The sequence below is a fragment of the Urocitellus parryii genome, chromosome 3 (genome assembly GCF_045843805.1).
Source record: "Urocitellus parryii isolate mUroPar1 chromosome 3, mUroPar1.hap1, whole genome shotgun sequence".
In the NCBI taxonomy this organism is placed as follows: Eukaryota; Metazoa; Chordata; class Mammalia; order Rodentia; family Sciuridae; genus Urocitellus; species Urocitellus parryii.
In genome coordinates, this window is record NC_135533.1 from 183,827,806 (window position 1) to 183,847,298 (window position 19,493).

Below are 19,493 nucleotides of genomic sequence, written 5' to 3' on the forward strand. Positions count from 1 at the left end.
GGTTAAAAGATATTAACTATTCAAAATCTATTACATCTTACTAGCTCACCTAAAACATAATATATGATCAAAGGTATTATATTTAACTGACAATTTCCTAAATAAGGAAGAAATCTTAATGGATAAAATTTCCTTAAAACAGTCTTAAACTTCTGTAAAACTTTTAAACATACTATACATCTAACCATATCAGTTCTCAAGAATATTTTCACTATAGAGGGATGGGGTTGTGGCTCACTGGTAGAGTACTCGCCTAGCATGCATGAGGCACTGAGTTTGATCCTCAGCACCACATAAAAATGTAAAATAAACATATTGTGTCCACCTAAAACTTAAAAATAAATATTTTTTTAAAAAGAATATTTTCACTATAGAAATAACCCAAATTAAAAAAAAGAATGAAAAAATCAAGACCTTCAGTAACATAGTCATGTGGTAACATTTTTATATAAGATACAGTTAATTTCATGATATTACCAGATATAGTTTTGCTATATCATTAACCTGAACAATATCATCTGGAATTAAATTACAGACAGTAAGGCTATACCTAAATTGTTAATTGTTAATAAATTGTTAATTCTCCATGTTTATTACAGAAAATTCTTAAAGCCATGTTAGATTTCCAATGAAATTAAAAGAAAGACTAGCTAGGAGGCATGCAGGTAAAACAGGATAAACAAAAGAACTATGTTTATAATGTAAAACTATGATTATTTTATATCTATTCACCCTTCAAAAAAGCCAACATAAAAATCTGGTATATATTCTGAAAATCAACAGCACCTAATTTGTTAAACCATATCATACATAATGGAAAAATCTAAAGGCTGGTCATAAAACTTAACTCATAATGTACCTGGAATAGCATTAATAGCACTTAGCCTTAAGTCCTGAAGTAAGGGCAGAAAGAAAAGATAGAGTGATTACTTTTGCAACTAAAATGAGACTATCAAAGAGAAATGGTCTCCAATGGCTCCCATAGGGAAGAAATATGAGGAGAAAGGTTATAAATGACAGGAAAAAAAAAAGATAAAAACCACAAAGTCTGAAGCAAAAGAGAAGCAAAAATGTACTAAATATGTACACTATGCATTTGAGCACTATTCATAAATAGTGCTCAACAACTAAGCATAAAATCTTAACTTGAAATATACTTACGGATCAATAGAAACCTTAATGCAGGTCATATTCTTATCCCTCTGCTTATTGTCAGCAGCATTAACTACAAAATTAAACATATCAATGATAATAAAATTTACAGTTATATAAACAAATATATGAACACATGTATGTGTATCACTACTTAATATAAACATCTAAATGGTAATAGTTAATGCAAATTATCATTAACTTCTAAAAAAATCTTGATTTCTAAGTAAGATTTGTAGTTTCTATCATACCAAATGAATTTCATGTTTTGTACCACACACACACACGCACGCACACACACACACACACACACAGGGAGGATCTGTTTTAGTGATATGTAAAAACAAATAAGAGCAAAAACATCTGCACTTAACACCCTACGTCAGGCATAAAAATAAAAATTTGGTTAATTATATTTTATCTTATTTACAAATAATTACTTTCTCTTAATCTCCTTCAATAAACTAGTGATTTTATATGCAGATGGAACTGAAACCAACCAGTTATTTTTTAATTAAAGTCTTCAACACCCTTAGGCATCAAAATGCCAAATCTTACTCACTATAGCTAATGATAAAAAATATTTTTGCTTTCAATAATTACTGCCTCAAGAAAATATAAACACAAGTTAGTTGTCAAGTTGAACTTTAAACACAGAAGGAATGTGTTCTTGACGAACACTTCGTAATAAACCTAAAATAGTAAAACTAAATGGACAGTCAGGAGGCAAATGTGAAAGTACAAAATGTAACCAGTCTTACTCTCCTTTTCCCAAGGACTAACAGAAAGAAGCTCAGGGAGATCCACACAACCCCAAGATCTGGGAAACCTTAAGTTGTACTAATGAGCAGGCAGAATAATTTCTTGATTAAAGTTTAAGGTTAAAACCATTTCAAAGTATAAGCATTCCTAAGGAGTCAATTATGTGGTCAAACTTCACTCTTAATCATGTGATTTGGAAAAGACACACCATTTAGAACACAGGCTACTAAACTTGACTGCCCAACAAAAATACTCAATTTGTTGGTGAAAAACCCAATTTAAACGTTCCACTTCCAACTCCCAGAATCCACCAAGATCAGGCCCTGTAATTTCCATATTTAACATATAACTGTAATGTTAGCAAACCCCAGATGACTACATATATAGGAGCATAAACCAACTATGGGATTACAAATACAACATAATCATTTTAAAGATGAACAAAAACTGAAATCCAAACATACAAAGTATAGCAATATGAAAATACTGGTAGTGGTATAAATTTTCTGGAGAACATTTATATTCAGCATAAAAGTGAGAGATATAACTTTAAATTTTATACTATAAACATAGCTTTATATACACAGGAATATTATGATATTAATAGATGCATTACATCTCAAGCAAGTACTCACCCAAAATTTCATCAAAGATCTTATATAAACCTGGAACAAAGGTAACCTCTCTGCAATTCATCCCTACATCTTCATCGTATACCCACATTAACTGCATTGAGAGAAATGCAAACACACCTTTTTACTTCATAAGTTCTTAACATCAATTTTACATTGTATAAATCCACATTCTGTCATTTACTCTATATAAATGGTTAGGTTTTCAAAATAAAGGAAAATATACAATTTCAGGTGTAAATCAAGTTCACTATGCATGTGGAATTCAACCTCAAAATTGAGAAATTGTTCATTTTTTACACATCTATATTCTTATTCATACATAAAATCAGCTTTAATATAAGGCACAAGGACAGGGGACATAGTTCAGTGGGAAAGCTCCATGCATGCATGGAGCCTTGGGTTCCATCCCCAAAACAAACAAACAAACAAAAAGCAACAATAACTATGATGATTCTAGTTTCTCTGTTCAGTGATTCTAATTCTAACCATTCCTATAAAAGATGATAACCCCCAGATCAAATTCCCAAAATCTGGCAATTTACTTGTCTTTTTCTTTAAGGCACCAAGAATCATTAGAAACAGTAGTTAAGCAAAATAGAAAAGTATAAAGAAATATTTACTTTACATTTTTACTTTATGCTCCATATTTTTCTATAGTACAGGAAGCACTGAGTGAAATAATATGAACAAAGCATGACTTTGAACTCAAGAGTCTTATCTTAGAGCCCAGTTCTGAGAGATCTGAGCAAGTTAGTTTAATTTATTGAAGTTTCTCTTTCCTCAATTATAAAGATAAAAATATTTACTTCCCCAAATTGTTAGGATCAAACAAATAATATACGTAGGACAAGTGCATAATGAGCACTAAATAACACTCCCTGGATAAGTTCTAGAAGGTACTACCATTAAAGTAAACCATAGCAAGAACTTATAAACCTTTTAAAAGTTCACATGGCACCATTTTACTCTACACTTCCTTCTTCTGATAGTTTTTATTTTCAGGAGGAAAAAAAACCCTAGATCTCTGTCCTTATTTACTCATGATCATGAAGATATGAAATTGTGGATTTAAAAAGCCCATTAAATCAGAATAGTTTGATCACTATTAAAAAGTAGATAGAAGTACATATTTCCTGATATCAACAAGTAATTACCTGTGTTAATGGCTCCACTGAACCAATATATGTATCAGGACGAAGGAGAATGTGTTCAAGTTGTGTCTTTTTTTGATACACTCTCTCAACAGACAGCTTCTTTGAAGAATCATTTTTGTTTGCAGTTTCTGACTCCTCTTTTTTTGCAGCATTGTTCTGATCAAAAAGAGTCTAAAATTAACCAAAAAATCATATTTAAATAACCTACCAAGGGGTAAGCTAAAATGTGTATGGACACATGAAATGGTTTTCTTTTTTATTATTTAAAATGAAAAATTTTTTCAAAATCACTGATGTTTGAGATGTTGTATTCTTTAGAACACAAATCCATCTAGTTCTAATTTTGTTTTTTAAATACAACTTGAAGTGGCAGTTTTGACTGAGCCCAGAATGTGGGTACACATAGTCACCAGAATTACTAGGATAGTCTCCATTTATTCAACTAAGAATACAAACATTACCCAGTTCTGCAAGATAGCAAGTTATGGAGCTGGGGCTGTAACCCAGTGGCAGAGCACTAGCCTAGCACGTGTAAGGCCCTGGATTCAACCCTCAGTACCACATAAAGATAAATAAAATAAAGGCATGCTGCCATCTACAACTAAAATAAAAAAGAATTTAAAGATAGCAAGTTAATTTTTGTATTCTTAAAATTTCTCAAGAAATGTGAGCTTGACAGGTCAGGTTACAATGACTAAATCTGGGTGGTTGCAGGGGTCCCAAAAGCTTTCAGATGTAGGTTCCCTGCCATTAAGTTAAAGTCTCTAGTAAAATGTAGATAAAAATAACCTATGCAAATATTAACCTAAGTAGTTAATAAACACTTGATATGGCAGAAATAACATGGTTTATAAAATCCTTGAATGTCACACTTTTATAGATTATGCCACCATCAGCTCTGGGCGCCTCAACCCTGAGACACCTTATGATTTCAGTTTCTCTGCTAGTTCTAAGGAAACAGATTCTAATGCTAACAATTCCTATAGCAGATGAGGATCCACAAATCAAATTCCTAGACTAAAGATTTTCCAGTAAAGAACATTCTCCTTCTGGAATTCCCTAATACCAACAAATATGTCATTCCACAGAAAGGAGGATATTATGACGGCCTGTATTTTTAGGGTCAGAAAACTCAAGCACAATGAGAACTGACATATTCTCATAAGCCTTTGAACTTCAGTAGAAAAAATACAAGATAAAGAATGGTAGGTAGATTTTGCATATTTAAACAATCAGTATACAACCTGAATCCAATTCCTAGACAGAAACATACCATCATCTCCAAAGTTATTATTTTAAGATGTCATTATATATATATATATATATTTTTTTTTTTGAGAGAGAGAGAGAGAGAGAAAGAGAGAGAGAAATTTTTTTTTTTTTTTTTTTTTTTTTTTTTTTTAGTTTTCGGCAGACAACATCTTTGTTTGTATGTGTTGCTGAGGATCGAACCCGGTCCGTACACATGCCAGGCAAGCGCAGCGCGCTAGCGCTTGAGCCACATCCCCAGCCCAAGATGTCATTATATATTTACAAAAATAAAAATGCATTATCTTTGACTCAAACACTAAGGAAGTTCAAACATTGACTATAATTTCCTAATGCCATAAATTTTATATTATTTAATAATATTTCAAAATAAGGGCATTATAATTAATTTTATCATATTTTATACCATACTCTTACATATTCTTTCATTTATACACCTACCCATTAATACTGCTGACATCATTTAACATCTTTGGACAAAAAAAAATAATTGTTCATCGTCTATTATTGTCAAGAGTTAAATGATGAACTAGGTAGCCAGAATATGAAATGTATGTTTAAATAGTCTTCGAGTTTCTAATTGTACTCCTGGCTTTTATGACATAAGTTTGTAAATTTATAAAAAATAAATTTAACAATAAAAGCACTTGATTTTTAAAATGGATCTTCAGAATAGCTAAAACAAAGATCACAATGACTAAGATCACTCTTTTTTAAAATATATATATTTTTTAGTTATAGTTGGACACAGTACCTTTATTTATTAATTTTTATGTGGTGCTAAGGATCGATCCCAACGCCTTGCACTTGCTAGGCAAGTGCTCTGCCGCTGAATCACAACCCCAGCCCATAAGATCACACTCTTTTAAGAAAGTACTAACGATGAAGATGACAGGAACTATGGAATCTAAGTTGAGTAACTTTCTACCATTTGAACTTAGAACTACATAAAAGGGCTGGGAATGTGGCTCAGTGGTTAAGTGCCCCTGGGTTCAATCCCCGGAGCCCTCCCTCCCAAAAAAAGGAATTACATTTCTAAGTTTTCAATTATTGGCATAAAGGTTAGGGACAAGCCAGGCACAACTATAATCGCAGAGACTAGGGAGGCCGAGACAGGAGGATTGTTAAATTCAAGGCCAACCTCAGCAACTTAGAGATACCCTGTCTCAAAAAAAAAAAAAAAAAAAAAAGGTCTGGGAATGTAGCTCTGTGTTAAAGTACCCCTTGGTTAGACCCCAGTAGCTTATATTCCCGCCCCCCCCCCCAAAAAAAAAACAAAAACAACAAGGTTTGAGACATACAGTAACCATAAGTGAAAGCTTTCTTATCCAGGATACTCCTCCAAAACAAACTCATCATAACAAAATATTTTCAAGATTAATCCAACCAGAGGCTCATTTCTATGTATTGGATTTTCACATTTTGCCTTAATGAAGTACAGTGAAGTGACACATGGGGATGGACAACAGGGATAAAGCCCTACCTCATTCTGTTATCAACAATTTACCATTTTCCCCATGTCCTCCTTTATTCTTTGTAATTGGTACATTAAAATTATATTAATGAGATGTATTAGGCTATATTCCTATAAGCACAGAATACAATTTGCTCAAATCTCCTTCCCCACATCAGAAAACATGTCAGCAAGATAGCAGAGTAGGGAAGCCCAAGACCTTCTTCCTCATGTAAACATGGATTAAACAATATATGAACTACTTGTCTTTGTGAGAATCCAGAAACCACTTAAGAGGTCCTGTGAATACAAAGCCACATCAAAGACCATGATGATCCCACCCTTATCAGCAATGCAAAACTGAGATGAAACCTCCAACTCCTTCTCCTGTGGCAGGAAAGAAGTGGAATGTACAGGCAATGAAAGGGTAAGAGGAGTACTACCTTAGAGACTGGTTTCATCTTTACCTAAATCTAAGGAACAGCATGCTGGGTTGTGAGCCACTGAGAACAAAAGCAGTGAATTGGTGTAGCACCAGAATCTACAGTACCAAAACCAGACACGAGGTGGAGCCCCAGTTCTGTGGTTTATTGACAGCCTATGCAAGGAAGCACAGTATGACTTACAGACACTAGGGAGTGCTCCTGAGTAAATACAGGCAAACTTTCAACTAAAAGGTTATATGCACAGGCCCAGAGAAGACATGTCCAGAAATGGTTTGCATGGTCTCCAGATTCTCTAAATAAAATAATTTAAGATAGTGAATATCCCCACACAATGAAAACAGACTGCAAAAAGTAGAGAAGTAGCTGAGTTCTTCAATGTTAAAGTTCCAACAGAAAATAACAAGACATACAAAGAAACAGGGAAATACAACCTATTCAAATGAACAAATTAAAGCTCCAGAAACTGATCACTAAAGGATTGGAGACACATGAATTACTAGAAAAAGAATACAAAATAACTGTCCTAAGGATGTTCAACAAATTAAATGAGCAGATAGACAACTCAAGAAAAAAATTAGCAAAAGAATGCATAAACAAAATAGTAAAATCAACAAAGATTTAAAAACTATTTAAGAAGTCAAATGTTATTTTTAAAACTTAAAAATATTATACCTGAACTGAAAATACAGAAATACTTGACAACAGACTTGACCAGGCAAATGGCAAAAACAAAATCAGAACATTTGAAGATAGGAATTTGAAAGCCAGAGGAGGAAAAAAAGAATAAAGAAAAATGAAGAGAGCCTACAGGACTTACAGGCCACCATCAAAAAATATACACATTACAAAAGAAGAATAGAGAAATGGGTAAAGAACCTATTTGAAGAAGTAATGGCAGACAGCTTTTCAAATGTGAGCAGAGAAATGTACATATAAATTCAAGAAGCTCAAAGAATTCAAACAAGGATAAAGCTAAAGAGACCTATACTGAGACACTTCATAATATAACTGTTAAAAGTCACAAAGAGAGAATCTTCAAAGCAGTAATAGAAAAGCAAATCATCATGTACAAGAGAGTTTCTATTAGGTTATCAGCCAAGTACTCAGCAGAAATCTCGTAGTTTTAGAAGGGAGTGAGACAATATATTCAATGTGCTAAAAGATAAAATTGCCAAGCAAGTATATCTAGCAAAACTGCCCTTCAAAAAAAATGAAAGAGGAATTAAGACTTTTCCAGATAAAACAAATGGGAGGGAATTCATCTCTAGATTTGGGTCTTCCAAGTTGAGGTTAGTTTGAAATTAACTGCTATCCCTAAGATGTTTGATGTAATTGCAGTGATAACCATAAAGAAAATATCTATACAATATACATAAAAGAAATGAGAAAGTAATTAATACATATCATTATAAAGAAAAATCAATGAAAAAAGAAGGCAGTAAGGGAAGAAAGACAAAAACTACAAGACATTTAGAATAGAACAAATGGCAATAATAAGTTCTTCCATATCAATAATTACTTTTTAAATATTAATGAATTAAATGCCCCAGTTAAAAGACACAAATTGGCCAACTTGATACAAACATCCAACCATATGCTGTTTACAAGAGACTCACTTTGGGTCTAAAAACGCTATAAGGCTATAAGGATGGAAGAAGATATTCCATGCACAGGAATCTATTTTGTCTAATTACATTAGACAAAATAGATCTTAAAACAAAAACTGTCACAAGAGACAAAGACAAAAGATAATAGTTATAAAAACACATGTTCCTAACATTAGTGTACCCAAATACATGAAACAAAAATTGATGGAACTAAAGGGAGAAACTGACGGCAAAACAATAATGGTAAAAAACTTCAATACCCTGCCTTCAGTTATGTATGGAACAACCCGATGGAGGATCAATAAGGAAACAGGACTTGAACAACCCCTACAGACCAATCAGACCTGACAGACATATAAAATACTCCACTCAACAACAGAATACACTCGTCTCCAGTGCACACAGAACATTCTCTTAACATGGACAACAAGCTAGGCCACAAAATAAGTATAACAAATTTAAGATTAAAATCATACAAAGTAACTTTTCCATCTACAATGAAATGAAATAGAAATCAGTAATGAAAGGAAAATAGAAAGCGCACAGATATGTGGAAATTAACGCAGTCTTATTCAAACAATGAGTCAATGGAGAAATCACAAGGGAATTTTAAAAACATATGAAGGTTAATGAAAATAAAACTTATAGAATGCAACTAAAGCAATACTGCACTTAAAATTAAAAACATCTCAAATAAACAACCTAACATTATACTCAAAGAACCACAAAAAGAAACCAAATCCAAAATTGTAGAAGGAAATAATAAAGATTACAGAAGAGATAAATGAATAGAAAAATAGGGGAAAAGTCAATAAGAGTTGGCTTTTTTAAAAGATTAAAATTGATGAACACTTAGCGAAGCTACATTAAAAAGAGATAGATAACACTCAATTACAATTGAAACAAGAGGGGACATCTCTATTGATGTAATAGGGAAAAAAGGGATTTTTTTTTTAAAGCTTTTATTAAATGCCTCTCCCACATTTTTTTTTTAATATTTATTTTTTAGTTCTCGGCGGACACAACATCTTTGTTGGTATGTGGTGCTGAGGATCGAACCCAGGCCGCACGCATGCCAGGCGAGCGCGCTACCGCTTGAGCCACATTCCCAGTCCCGAAAAAAGGGATTCTGAGAGATTTATTTTAACAATTATATGCCAAAGGATTGGACAACATAGGGGAAATAGAAGAAGTCCTAGAAGACTGAATTATTAGGAAATAAAAAAATCTAAACACACCTAAAGTAAAGAAAATGAAGCAGTCATCAAAACCTTCCAACAAGGAAAAGCCCAGGATCAGATGGCAACACTGGAAAATTCTACCAAGTATTAAAAGAATTAACATCAATCTTCCTCAAACTCTTCCCCAGAATCATTCTATAAGACCAGCATTTCTGATACCAAAACTAGAAAAAGATATAAGAGTAACTACACACTGATGGATTTCAATGCAAAAATCCCCAAGAAGATATTAGCAAGCCCAATTCAATAACACATTAAAATAGAATAGGCAGCAGAGGAAACCCCAGACCCTCCTTCCTATAGAATGAGAGAAACTATCAGCAAATTATATAAGGAATTAATATTCAGGATATGTAAAGAATTCTATGACTCAATAACACAATAAACAAATTTAAAAGAATAGGTAAAGGCCTTGAATAGACAAGTCTCCAAATACAAATAACCAACAAGCAAATAAATAGAGACTCAACCATAATAAAATATTATCTCACATCTATTAAAACAGTCAATAGAAAATAACAAATGTGAGAATGTGGAGGTATCAGCACTCTTGTGCACTACTAGTGAGAATATAAAATGTTGCAGCCTGATAAGTTCTATAAAAATTAAGAATAGGATCCCCATATGACTTAACCATGGTTTGGGGATATATATCCAAAAGAGCTCAAAGCAGAATCTCAAAGAAGTACTTGCATACCCCACATTCATCACAGCATTATTCACAATAGCCAGGAGATAGAAGCAACTCAAATGTCCAATAATGGATAATGGATAAAGTAAATGTGGTATTGGTATGAAGAACAATGGAATATTATGCAGCCTTAACAATAAAATTCTGTTACCTATTGTATATTGTTGACATTCATGGATATTATGCCAAGCAAAATAAGCCAGTTATAAAAGGACAAACTGTATGATTCCACTTAGATGAATATCAAAGTCCAAATCACAGAAACGGTAAGTAAAAAGGTGGTTAGCAAGGGCTGGAGGAAGTGGTGGCAGAGTTAGTGTTTACGGATAGAGAATTTCAGTTTTGCAAAATAATTTTTTTTAAAGAAAGAGAATTTTTTTAATATTTATTTTGTAGTTTTCGGTGGACACAACATGGTTGTTTTATTTTTATGTGGTGCTGAGGGTCGAACCCAGCGCCCCGCACATGCCAGGCGAGCGCGTTATCACTTGAGCCACATCCCCAGCCCCAAAAATTGTTTTAAAGTTCTGTTGTAAAATAATGTAAATATATTTAACACTATTGAACTCTATATTTAGAAATGGTTATGATAATAAATTTTTTACTATAAAAAAATAAAAACATCAAATATAGTTTGCATTCTCTAATTTTTATTCACAATTTTATCTATGAAGAATATGTAAAATTATAACTGACAATATACTTAAAATACTTTAAGCCAAAATATTTTTCCTAAAAGATATATGTGACAAGCTGTTGTGGGAAATACAAAGAGGTACCTTTCTATTTAAAGTAACAAAAAGTATTAAGGAATACATATTAGTATAATATCATAATAAAATAGATACTTTAAGTTATTTATAGATATCAAATCCACTCTCAATTATGATATTAAAACAATTTCTAAAATGTGATGTAAAGCACTATAAACCTGGATATTTCATTTAGTAAATATTTATAATTGTCATATTAAAAATATTTTTGTAAATTTGAAGCATCTATTGCTATAGCTTTTATATAAATTTACATTAGTAACCAAGTATTTTAAACGGTTTAGCAGTTTATTAAAAATATACTGTTTAGTAAGCAAAATATATATTTATATAAAATATAAGCCCTTTTTGTTCAGAAAAAAACTATATGTAAATGTATGCCTGCATAGGAAAAAATACCCAAAAGAGTATTAAAACAAATTATCTGTAGAAAGTAGAAATGTGAGCCATTCTTTTTCTTCTTTGATACATGTTTTCTAGTTTTCTCCAATGAATACAAAAAGGATATGCCAAAAGGTTATATTATTCCATATCTGTTAAAACATAATTAAGTTCAGATAAAACTGAAGGTTTCTTTTTCTAGAACACTGTTTATACCTACTTATTACTTTTGCAGACCCAATTTTCTCACTAGATCTAGGCAAACAGGTAAGTGAAACCAAAACAAACAAATAAGACTAGTAGCCTTAGGAAAGTACAAAGTAGATATTAACATTGAAGTGAGATTTGTCTTTTTGTTCCCATTCTCAACAAATGGTAGTTTGCATCATTCATTACTAGCAGCCAATACAGGAGGTTTGTCCCCTGCAATGTCTACAAGCTTTTCTAACTGGGATAATGGTCTCTTTTAGCTCCTGCAGAAAGATGCCCTCTGAATAACGTCCAGGTTACTAAAAGTAAAAATTTGGGGGTTAGGAGAAAGGAGGCAACTTTCTTCCCCTGGTTAATGGGATGATTCTATCCCCAGAATAGATATAAATACAATACAAACACCCTTAGTCTTAGAAGAGAGAAGAAGCTAATAACAAATGTTTTACATCTGCTCCTGAGCTGTCATCATAATCTCCATCTCTAAAAAACAAACAAAAATGTTGCCATTGGTAGCTTTTCTATTTTAACACTATTGCTGATAATATGCTACAAAGAAAATAGGAAATTAGCTCGAATAAACAGACCAGCAAACTCATATGTATACACATTTTTAAAAGCATTCTCAAGTTCAGATGATAAAGGAAAACAATGTATATTTGATAACTCCAACATAAGAGAATTATGCTAATTTTAGACATTGAAAAGAAGGGGTCTTCTGATTCAACTTTTTCTTATTCTTACATGGCCTGTAATAAGATACCACTCAGTATTCTACATTCAATAAAAAATAATAATGTGGGGCTGGGGATTTAGCTCCATGGTAGAACCCTTGCCTCAAATGTGCAAGGCCATGGATCTGAAACCCAGTACTATAAAAACAAATAAATAAATAAAAATTAAAAAGCAATATTTCTTTAAAAATACTTACCAAGACCATTCTAAGTAAATTTGCATTAGGCTTAAATAATTAAAATGTATTATTTAAGTTCATTTGTAATTTATCTAACTGCCTCATTTGAATGGTCAAATCACCAAATTATTTATAATAAATAAGTCAAGCCCTAATTACACTGCAATAATCTAAGAAAACAAGGCAATATTATTCATCCTATAAAAAACCAAAGACAATAAAAATGTAAAATAATTTTCATATTAGGAGAAATATCCTACATATATCTAAAAGTTGTTTTTAACTCTGACATCTGTTGATGTCTTAGTTGACTTTTTCTAAAGTTCAAAAGCTGGCTGCCAAATAAACCATTATTAAGGGAGTTTTAAATGACAATGAAAACTATTATATAAATTCATTTTAAATGTCAATTTGTGAACACTTTTGAAATATTGCTAGCTCCAAATTAAAAAACAAATGTAATCTTTATCCATGGCTTGATCTTCAAGAACATTTCAACTACCAAAATAAAAGCTTTTTATTTTTCAGAATGGGTATATACAAAAATCTTTCTATGAAAAAAGATTCTTGCACATATAGAGTTGTCACCTGAGAGTAAGCAATTTGGGCAATCATAAACAATTCCTATTTTTCTGTGGAAGAACACACACTGCCAAATAGCAGATGAGAGATGGTTTACCAATTGGTACTAAAATAGGACTGAGCCACTCATTCATATAATCAGCAAAGAAACTACACCAACACCAAGCCAACAAGAATGGGACTGGGGGCTAGCAGTCTAGCAACAAGCCCCTTCTTTTCACCATCTGTACAGTCCCCTCAGACTTAACTTTAACCTTTGTAACAGCCCTTGCATTTCTTTTCTCCCTCAAGGCTGCCATCCCCTAATGTTCACTGTAATCATATTTCACCTACATAAAAGTGTTGAGGGCCATATTATCTACTAACCACAACAATCTGTTCCCTATCTATGCTCCTCCAGAAATGCCCTCCCATACCAAGGGACAAGGAAAGAGGTAGAAAATGAGGGATATTTGTAATAGTAAGAAAGGCTTAGATTTCTACTGTCAAAATAAATGTTTAAGTTAAAAGGTATGAAAATACTTTTCACTGAATTTAAAAACATGTGTGTATGTGTAGTGTTCATTCATCTGATAAGTGCACCAATGGGCCAAGCACTATTAGAATTATATGGATAATCTCAATCTTTATATAAGAGCTTCATGAAATAGACACTTATTATGACAATTCCCTTTGTACAGATGAAATAACCAAGATCCAGAGAAGTATTTTTCAAAGCTAATAAGTTAGCACTTAAAAGAAGCTGAAATATAAAACCAGATGATATGATTTCATAAGCCACCTTCCTAGCATTCTGCTACACTAAATACATATACCCTAAAAAGATACATACTTCTTAACTTTTTGTATGAAAGCAAAAAGTTAATAGAAAGAGAAAAGTATATCCTAAAAGTCTCTTTTCTGTCAGATTAGGGTATAAAAACCAAGTTTTTTTAAAAAAAAAAATGTGTATAAACAGGAAGGCTGTATAACTGATGGTTAAGTACATAAGCCTAGTTTAAAACTCAACTTTTGCCTTACCCATGTGCCTAAAAGTTTGTTTCCTAATCTCTAAATCCCTGTTTCCTTTTCTGAGAATGGGAATAACAATAATTGTATTTCAACTTTTCTTTAAAATGGGGGTCTTATTTGTATTAGGGTTTAAAAATAATACAGGGTGCTTCTTTAAGTGTACTTAGTAAAATGCAACTGTTGTCACCACTTAAGTACCTAACAGATCTGAGACTACAGGTGAATAAAATCACTTCTATTCAGAAAAAGTTCATTTTATACAAAGTGTTTCCAAGTATTGCTATCATGTTTACTTGATAATATACCTAAAGATAATATACCTATCTTACTAATAATAGATTTCAGAAAGTTAGTATGTTAAGTATCCAATTTGTTAACAATAACTGAGGTTGAATTATGTATCCAAGTCTCTGTAAAACACTATATATATCTAAACAAGGAAATTTTATGATCTCTAATTTCAGAAGTTCATAATATTATTGGCAAGACAAAATTATACATGAAAGATGCATGAAAAGACTTTATGATTGATAAGTGTAACAAAATTGAATAAAAGAAAAAGAAGTGCATAAGGTGAAAATTAAGTTTGGTAAGACTCAGCATTGAAGATTAGTTAATATTTAGACAGCTAAGAAGAAGAAAAAGAAGCATTCCTGATGAAAGGTAAAATGACAAAAACAAGCATGGTTTGTTCAATAAACAGGGAAGAAAAATCTATTATTGGGACTATGGGAAATAAATTTTAATAGGAAGGATACATTGATTATGAAAATCTGGCTATGGAATCAATGTGGACCTGCAATAATGAGCCTCTAAAGCATGGTCCTTAAAACAAATCTTTAGAAGGCATTTGAAATATAGAGCTATGTTTCCTTGATTAGAAATGGTCACAGTAGAAATGTTATATATTTCAAATAATTTAATAGAAACTATGTTAATTTTTTTTTAAAGAAAAAACTCTTAGAGATAATTATTGAAGTTTGATGATAGAAGGATATCAGCATATCATTCTGGCTATGATTTTTTTTTAGATGCTTAACATCTTTCATTACAGTTTTTTTTAATCCAGAATAAATTTAGAATATTATTCGAAAAAATAACAATCATATAATTATATTCTAACATATTCATAAATATCCTGAAACCACCTAAAACATGATAGAAGACTGAGAATAAAACAGACTATTGGGAAGTTCTACTAATCAAGGTTTTACAAATTAAGAATTAATTCAAGAAATTCCATCTACTTCAAAGAAGCATTTATAGCCATTAATTTTAACTCAAAATAGTTTGACCAAATATTTTTCATTTTTGATTATAAAAATTCTAGTTAAGATACTGCAAATAAAACAAAACAAATTATTAAAAGACAAAATTAATGCCAATCTTAAACCACTTTGCTTTGTGGTTTCTGACACTGAAAAGTAAATTTCACACAATGACAAAATTAATACATACTGACATGGATCCCCACAGCTGTTAATACCAGCAACACATGGCATCAACTCCTCACCCAAAAAAAAGAAAACAGACTGATTCCATTTTTATTTCTTCCTATTATCTACAAGTAGGTAGCCACGTAACACTAGTTTCAATAACACAGGTAAAGTTACCCCTCTTCAAAAACATATGGCATTGCAATAAACCCCCAAATTCTTACAAAGAAAAAATAATAATAATAATAATTATTATTATTATTACACATAGATAGTTCATAGTTGACTTTATATAACCTATTATTCCTGGGGGTGAATTTCTTTAACTTTGTCATTAACAACATTAAGCTTGGCAGTGAAGCACATATGTTATCTCATGTAGTTCTCAATGCAACATTATTTGACACATGACAAAACAGGGTGAGAAAAATTAGGTTTCCCTGCAAAAAGTCCATCCACTATACATATGTACTGAAGACAGAATTTGAACCTGTATCAGTCTGACACCAAAGCCCATAACCAACTCATATTACTGTCCATAAAACTGAGTCAATTTATGAACAATGATATATAATGGACATAGAGATGCTTATATTACCTAACTTAAAGCATGAAATCTGAAAGAGAACTTACAATCATTATCTTTTAAATAAACTTCTAATTCAATAAGAATATTTATAAATAAAAGACTAAGTGATTTTATTTCTGTTTTACTATGTTTCCCATAATTAGTATAGTAGTGAATTTAATCAATACGAACTTTTGTTTCAAATGGATTTTTCTAATGTTCAATGAAACCCACCAAATTTTACTAAGTTTCTATATAAATGAAAGTTTCCTATTGAGGTTGAAAGGAAAAGTGGTCATTAAATTATCTACAAGGTAAAATAATAGTAAATTAAAATATTGCCATCAAACGTTAAAGCAATCCAACCTTGAAGCAAAATGTTTACTGCAATGGAATCAGAAGTCCTCAGAGGAAACACTTTTTGGCCTCAACACTTTCAAACACTGAATGAAAACTCACAGTACTATGTACCTCTCTAACTTCCTTTTCGATATTTGATTTTAGTAACAGGTAAAGACCATCCATTTAAAAAAATCATTCCTTTCATCCATTCTTTCCTCGTCCTCATGTCCACTAACTTATTAACATTTCCTCTCCATTCATACTCTCATACTACATTAACAGAGGTATACAAAATTCAGAGCGATTCAACAAGAAACTGGCAAATTATTTTGCAAAGTACTGGCACCAAAATATAAATGGTTAAAAATGTTTTTCTGCTGTAACAACCTTTTTACAAAAAAACACCTGTCAGTATTGGCCCAACTGTTAGTCAACTCATCTAAACTTAACCAGAGTGAGAGAGAAAGAGACAAAGAATTAAGTCACAAAAAATGCCAACATACAAGTTGGTGCATTGAGTCCCTATAAAGCGTAACACTTTTTATTCTTGTCTAGGATACCTAGTCAGTTGACTTGGCTGGGATTTTTTTGTATAGGAAATGACCCTGGTCTGAACTCTACCCTGAGCAAGTGAAACGCCTGCCGTGCAGTGAACTATCGATCTGTCCTGGGAATCCAGTCTCACCAGTTCTCCTCAATTACAGCTTTGACTCCCCAGAAGGAACAGGGCGCCCAAATCCTTTAACTCCAGAACGAAGCACTTCAGTCACCTCTGGAGGACATCACTTCAGCTCCCATCCCATTTCACCTGTGATGCTGACGTAGGTAAGCACTTCTTTCCATAATCCCCCCCTGACAGATGGACCATGTATGCTATGATATTTTAACTGCGATGAAACTGCCATCGAAAATACTCTCTCAAATAATCGGACTTTCCAAATGTAAGTGGAAATTGCCCATAACCGTCCAAATCCATTGCACTTTGAGAGATATGACCACCAGAGACGGTTGCATTTAGAATACACTCACACAGGCCCCACAGTCCAGTATTTTCTTAAACCACACTTGTAGAAAGTACTGACCCACACAGACACACATGCATTTTCACCATCCCCACCATCTCTTGCGCGACTGCCCTGGAAGAGTTGGGGAAAGAGGATACACAGGCTACATGTGACGTTTCATGGTTTGTACCCCCAAAGTTTCAAGTGCATGTTATGCTCCTGCAGCCGGAACCTCCAGAGAGGTTAAGAGAAAGAAAGAAAGAAAAGGCGCGGGGAGCGCGGGTGGGATTCTGCTGGCACAAGCTCCGATGGGGCTCGCGCTCTGGACGGGATTTCCCTCCTTCCCCTTCCCCCGCCCACCCGCGCCCTGGAATTCCTCCCCCGTGAGGGCCGCGAACAATGCGGCCGCCGGGACCCCCGCCCGCCCCGGGAGGCCCGTCACTCACCACCCAGGTCAGTGCCCCGTTGCCACCAGCGCCGGCTCCCGCGCCGCCGCCCGACTTGGCCATGGCGGGTGCCTCCCGCTCACAGGCCCCGAAGCCGCAGCCGCCGCTCCCGCCTCCCTGGGGTCCGCTGGGCCCGCTGCTCGGCACCGACCACTCGGCTCACTGCGCTCCTAGCCCCGCCGGCCCCCGCGCCCCATCGCGGGAACCCAGAGCGGACGTCCGGCCAAGCCCGGGGAGAAGGCCGCGCCGCCTGCTGCCCTCAAACTCGAGGCGCGGCGGTCGCGTCGCCGGGGCCTAGCGCCCCGGTGAGGAGAAGGAAGAGAAAGCGGGAGGCGGCCGGCGGCGGCGGAGTCGCAGCAGCGCTGCCTTCTTCCCTGCCCGCGGGCGCCGCAGGCAGCAGACCGAAGCCCTCCGGGAGGTGCAAGCTGCGCGAGTGCGGCCGAGGAGCCAGGGGCGTCCGGACGTGGCGGGGATGCGGAGGCGCCTTGTCCTCGCACTCCTGGAAGACAGGCTGCTCCGGTCGCCCGAGTCCTCGACGAGGTCTCTGCTGCTGCCTCAAAGGCCGCCTTCGTCCGCCACGCTTCAGCCCTGACTTCCTCACATCCACACACCGAGAGGGACAATAAACAGAGCCACCGCCGCCACCACGGTCGCCTCCCTCTTGTCCGGCATAACACCGCACACACACACACTCGCACACCGGGGAGGGAGGGTGGGAGGGAGGGCGCGGCGACCGTCCCTGCTGTCAGTCAGCTCCCTGCATCCAATCAGAGCCTTGTCTCCACAGCTTCTTGACCAATTCCAAAATTCCAAGCCTCCGGAGGGGCGGGACCCGAGGGGGAAACGTCATTGCGGGTAGCAACCGAAAGGAAGACTTGGGGTTTTTTTGTTTGTGTGTGTGTGTGTGTGTGTGTGTGTGTGTGTGTGTGTGTGTGTGTGTGTGTGTGTGGGTTTTCCATTTGAAGGGAGAGCAGGGGCTGCTGTCAAGGGTCATTTGAGGGCGGCAAAGGGAAAAGGTCGAATTGGCCTCAGGTCGATTGTAATCCTCCAAGCGTGCTGTTTACTCTTAGAGACCTGCACGGGAAGCCCGGGCGTTTCTTTACCAGGGGCCTCTGAGGGTGGGGGTAGGGGTGGCAGGAAGCAGCCAGGGGCCGTCCCAAAGGGAAATTATTTTTAAAGAGCGGTTGTAAACCGCAAGTAAGATGTTGTGCAGCACTGGTGCAAGAAAAGCTCCAAGTAGACACTGCTGTCGGAAAAACAAAAAATGCATCTACTCAGACCTTCTTCGTCTCCTTCCTCCTTTTTCTGCCTGCAGCCCACCCTACCCCCCCTCCCCCCCAAACAAGAATGTGGTCAGTCTCAAGACCACTGCATTTACAGCGCTTCAATGATAAGGGACTGGCAGAGAACCTTCCAGGGC

At 35.0% G+C, this 19,493-nt stretch overlaps 1 protein-coding gene across 3 annotated transcripts in view; it reads right to left on the reverse strand.

Annotated features, from left to right (window-relative positions):
* Top2b (DNA topoisomerase II beta) overlaps positions 1-18,779 on the reverse strand; it is a 58,223-nt gene extending 39,444 nt beyond the window's left edge. For 2 of the 3 annotated variants that reach the window (XM_026406673.2, XM_026406657.2), the window contains exons 1-4: positions 18,074-18,779; positions 3,704-3,874; positions 2,550-2,640; positions 1,162-1,225 (exon numbers count right to left, since the gene is read on the reverse strand). In XM_026406673.2, the coding sequence (XP_026262458.1) occupies positions 1,162-1,225; positions 2,550-2,640; positions 3,704-3,874; positions 18,074-18,136 (389 nt within the window). In that variant the 5' untranslated portion in view covers positions 18,137-18,779. The remainder of the gene's footprint in view (positions 1-1,161; positions 1,226-2,549; positions 2,641-3,703; positions 3,875-18,073) is intronic. The other variant, XM_026406665.2, reaches the window with a different exon arrangement.
* Positions 18,780-19,493: the final 714 nt, after the last annotated feature.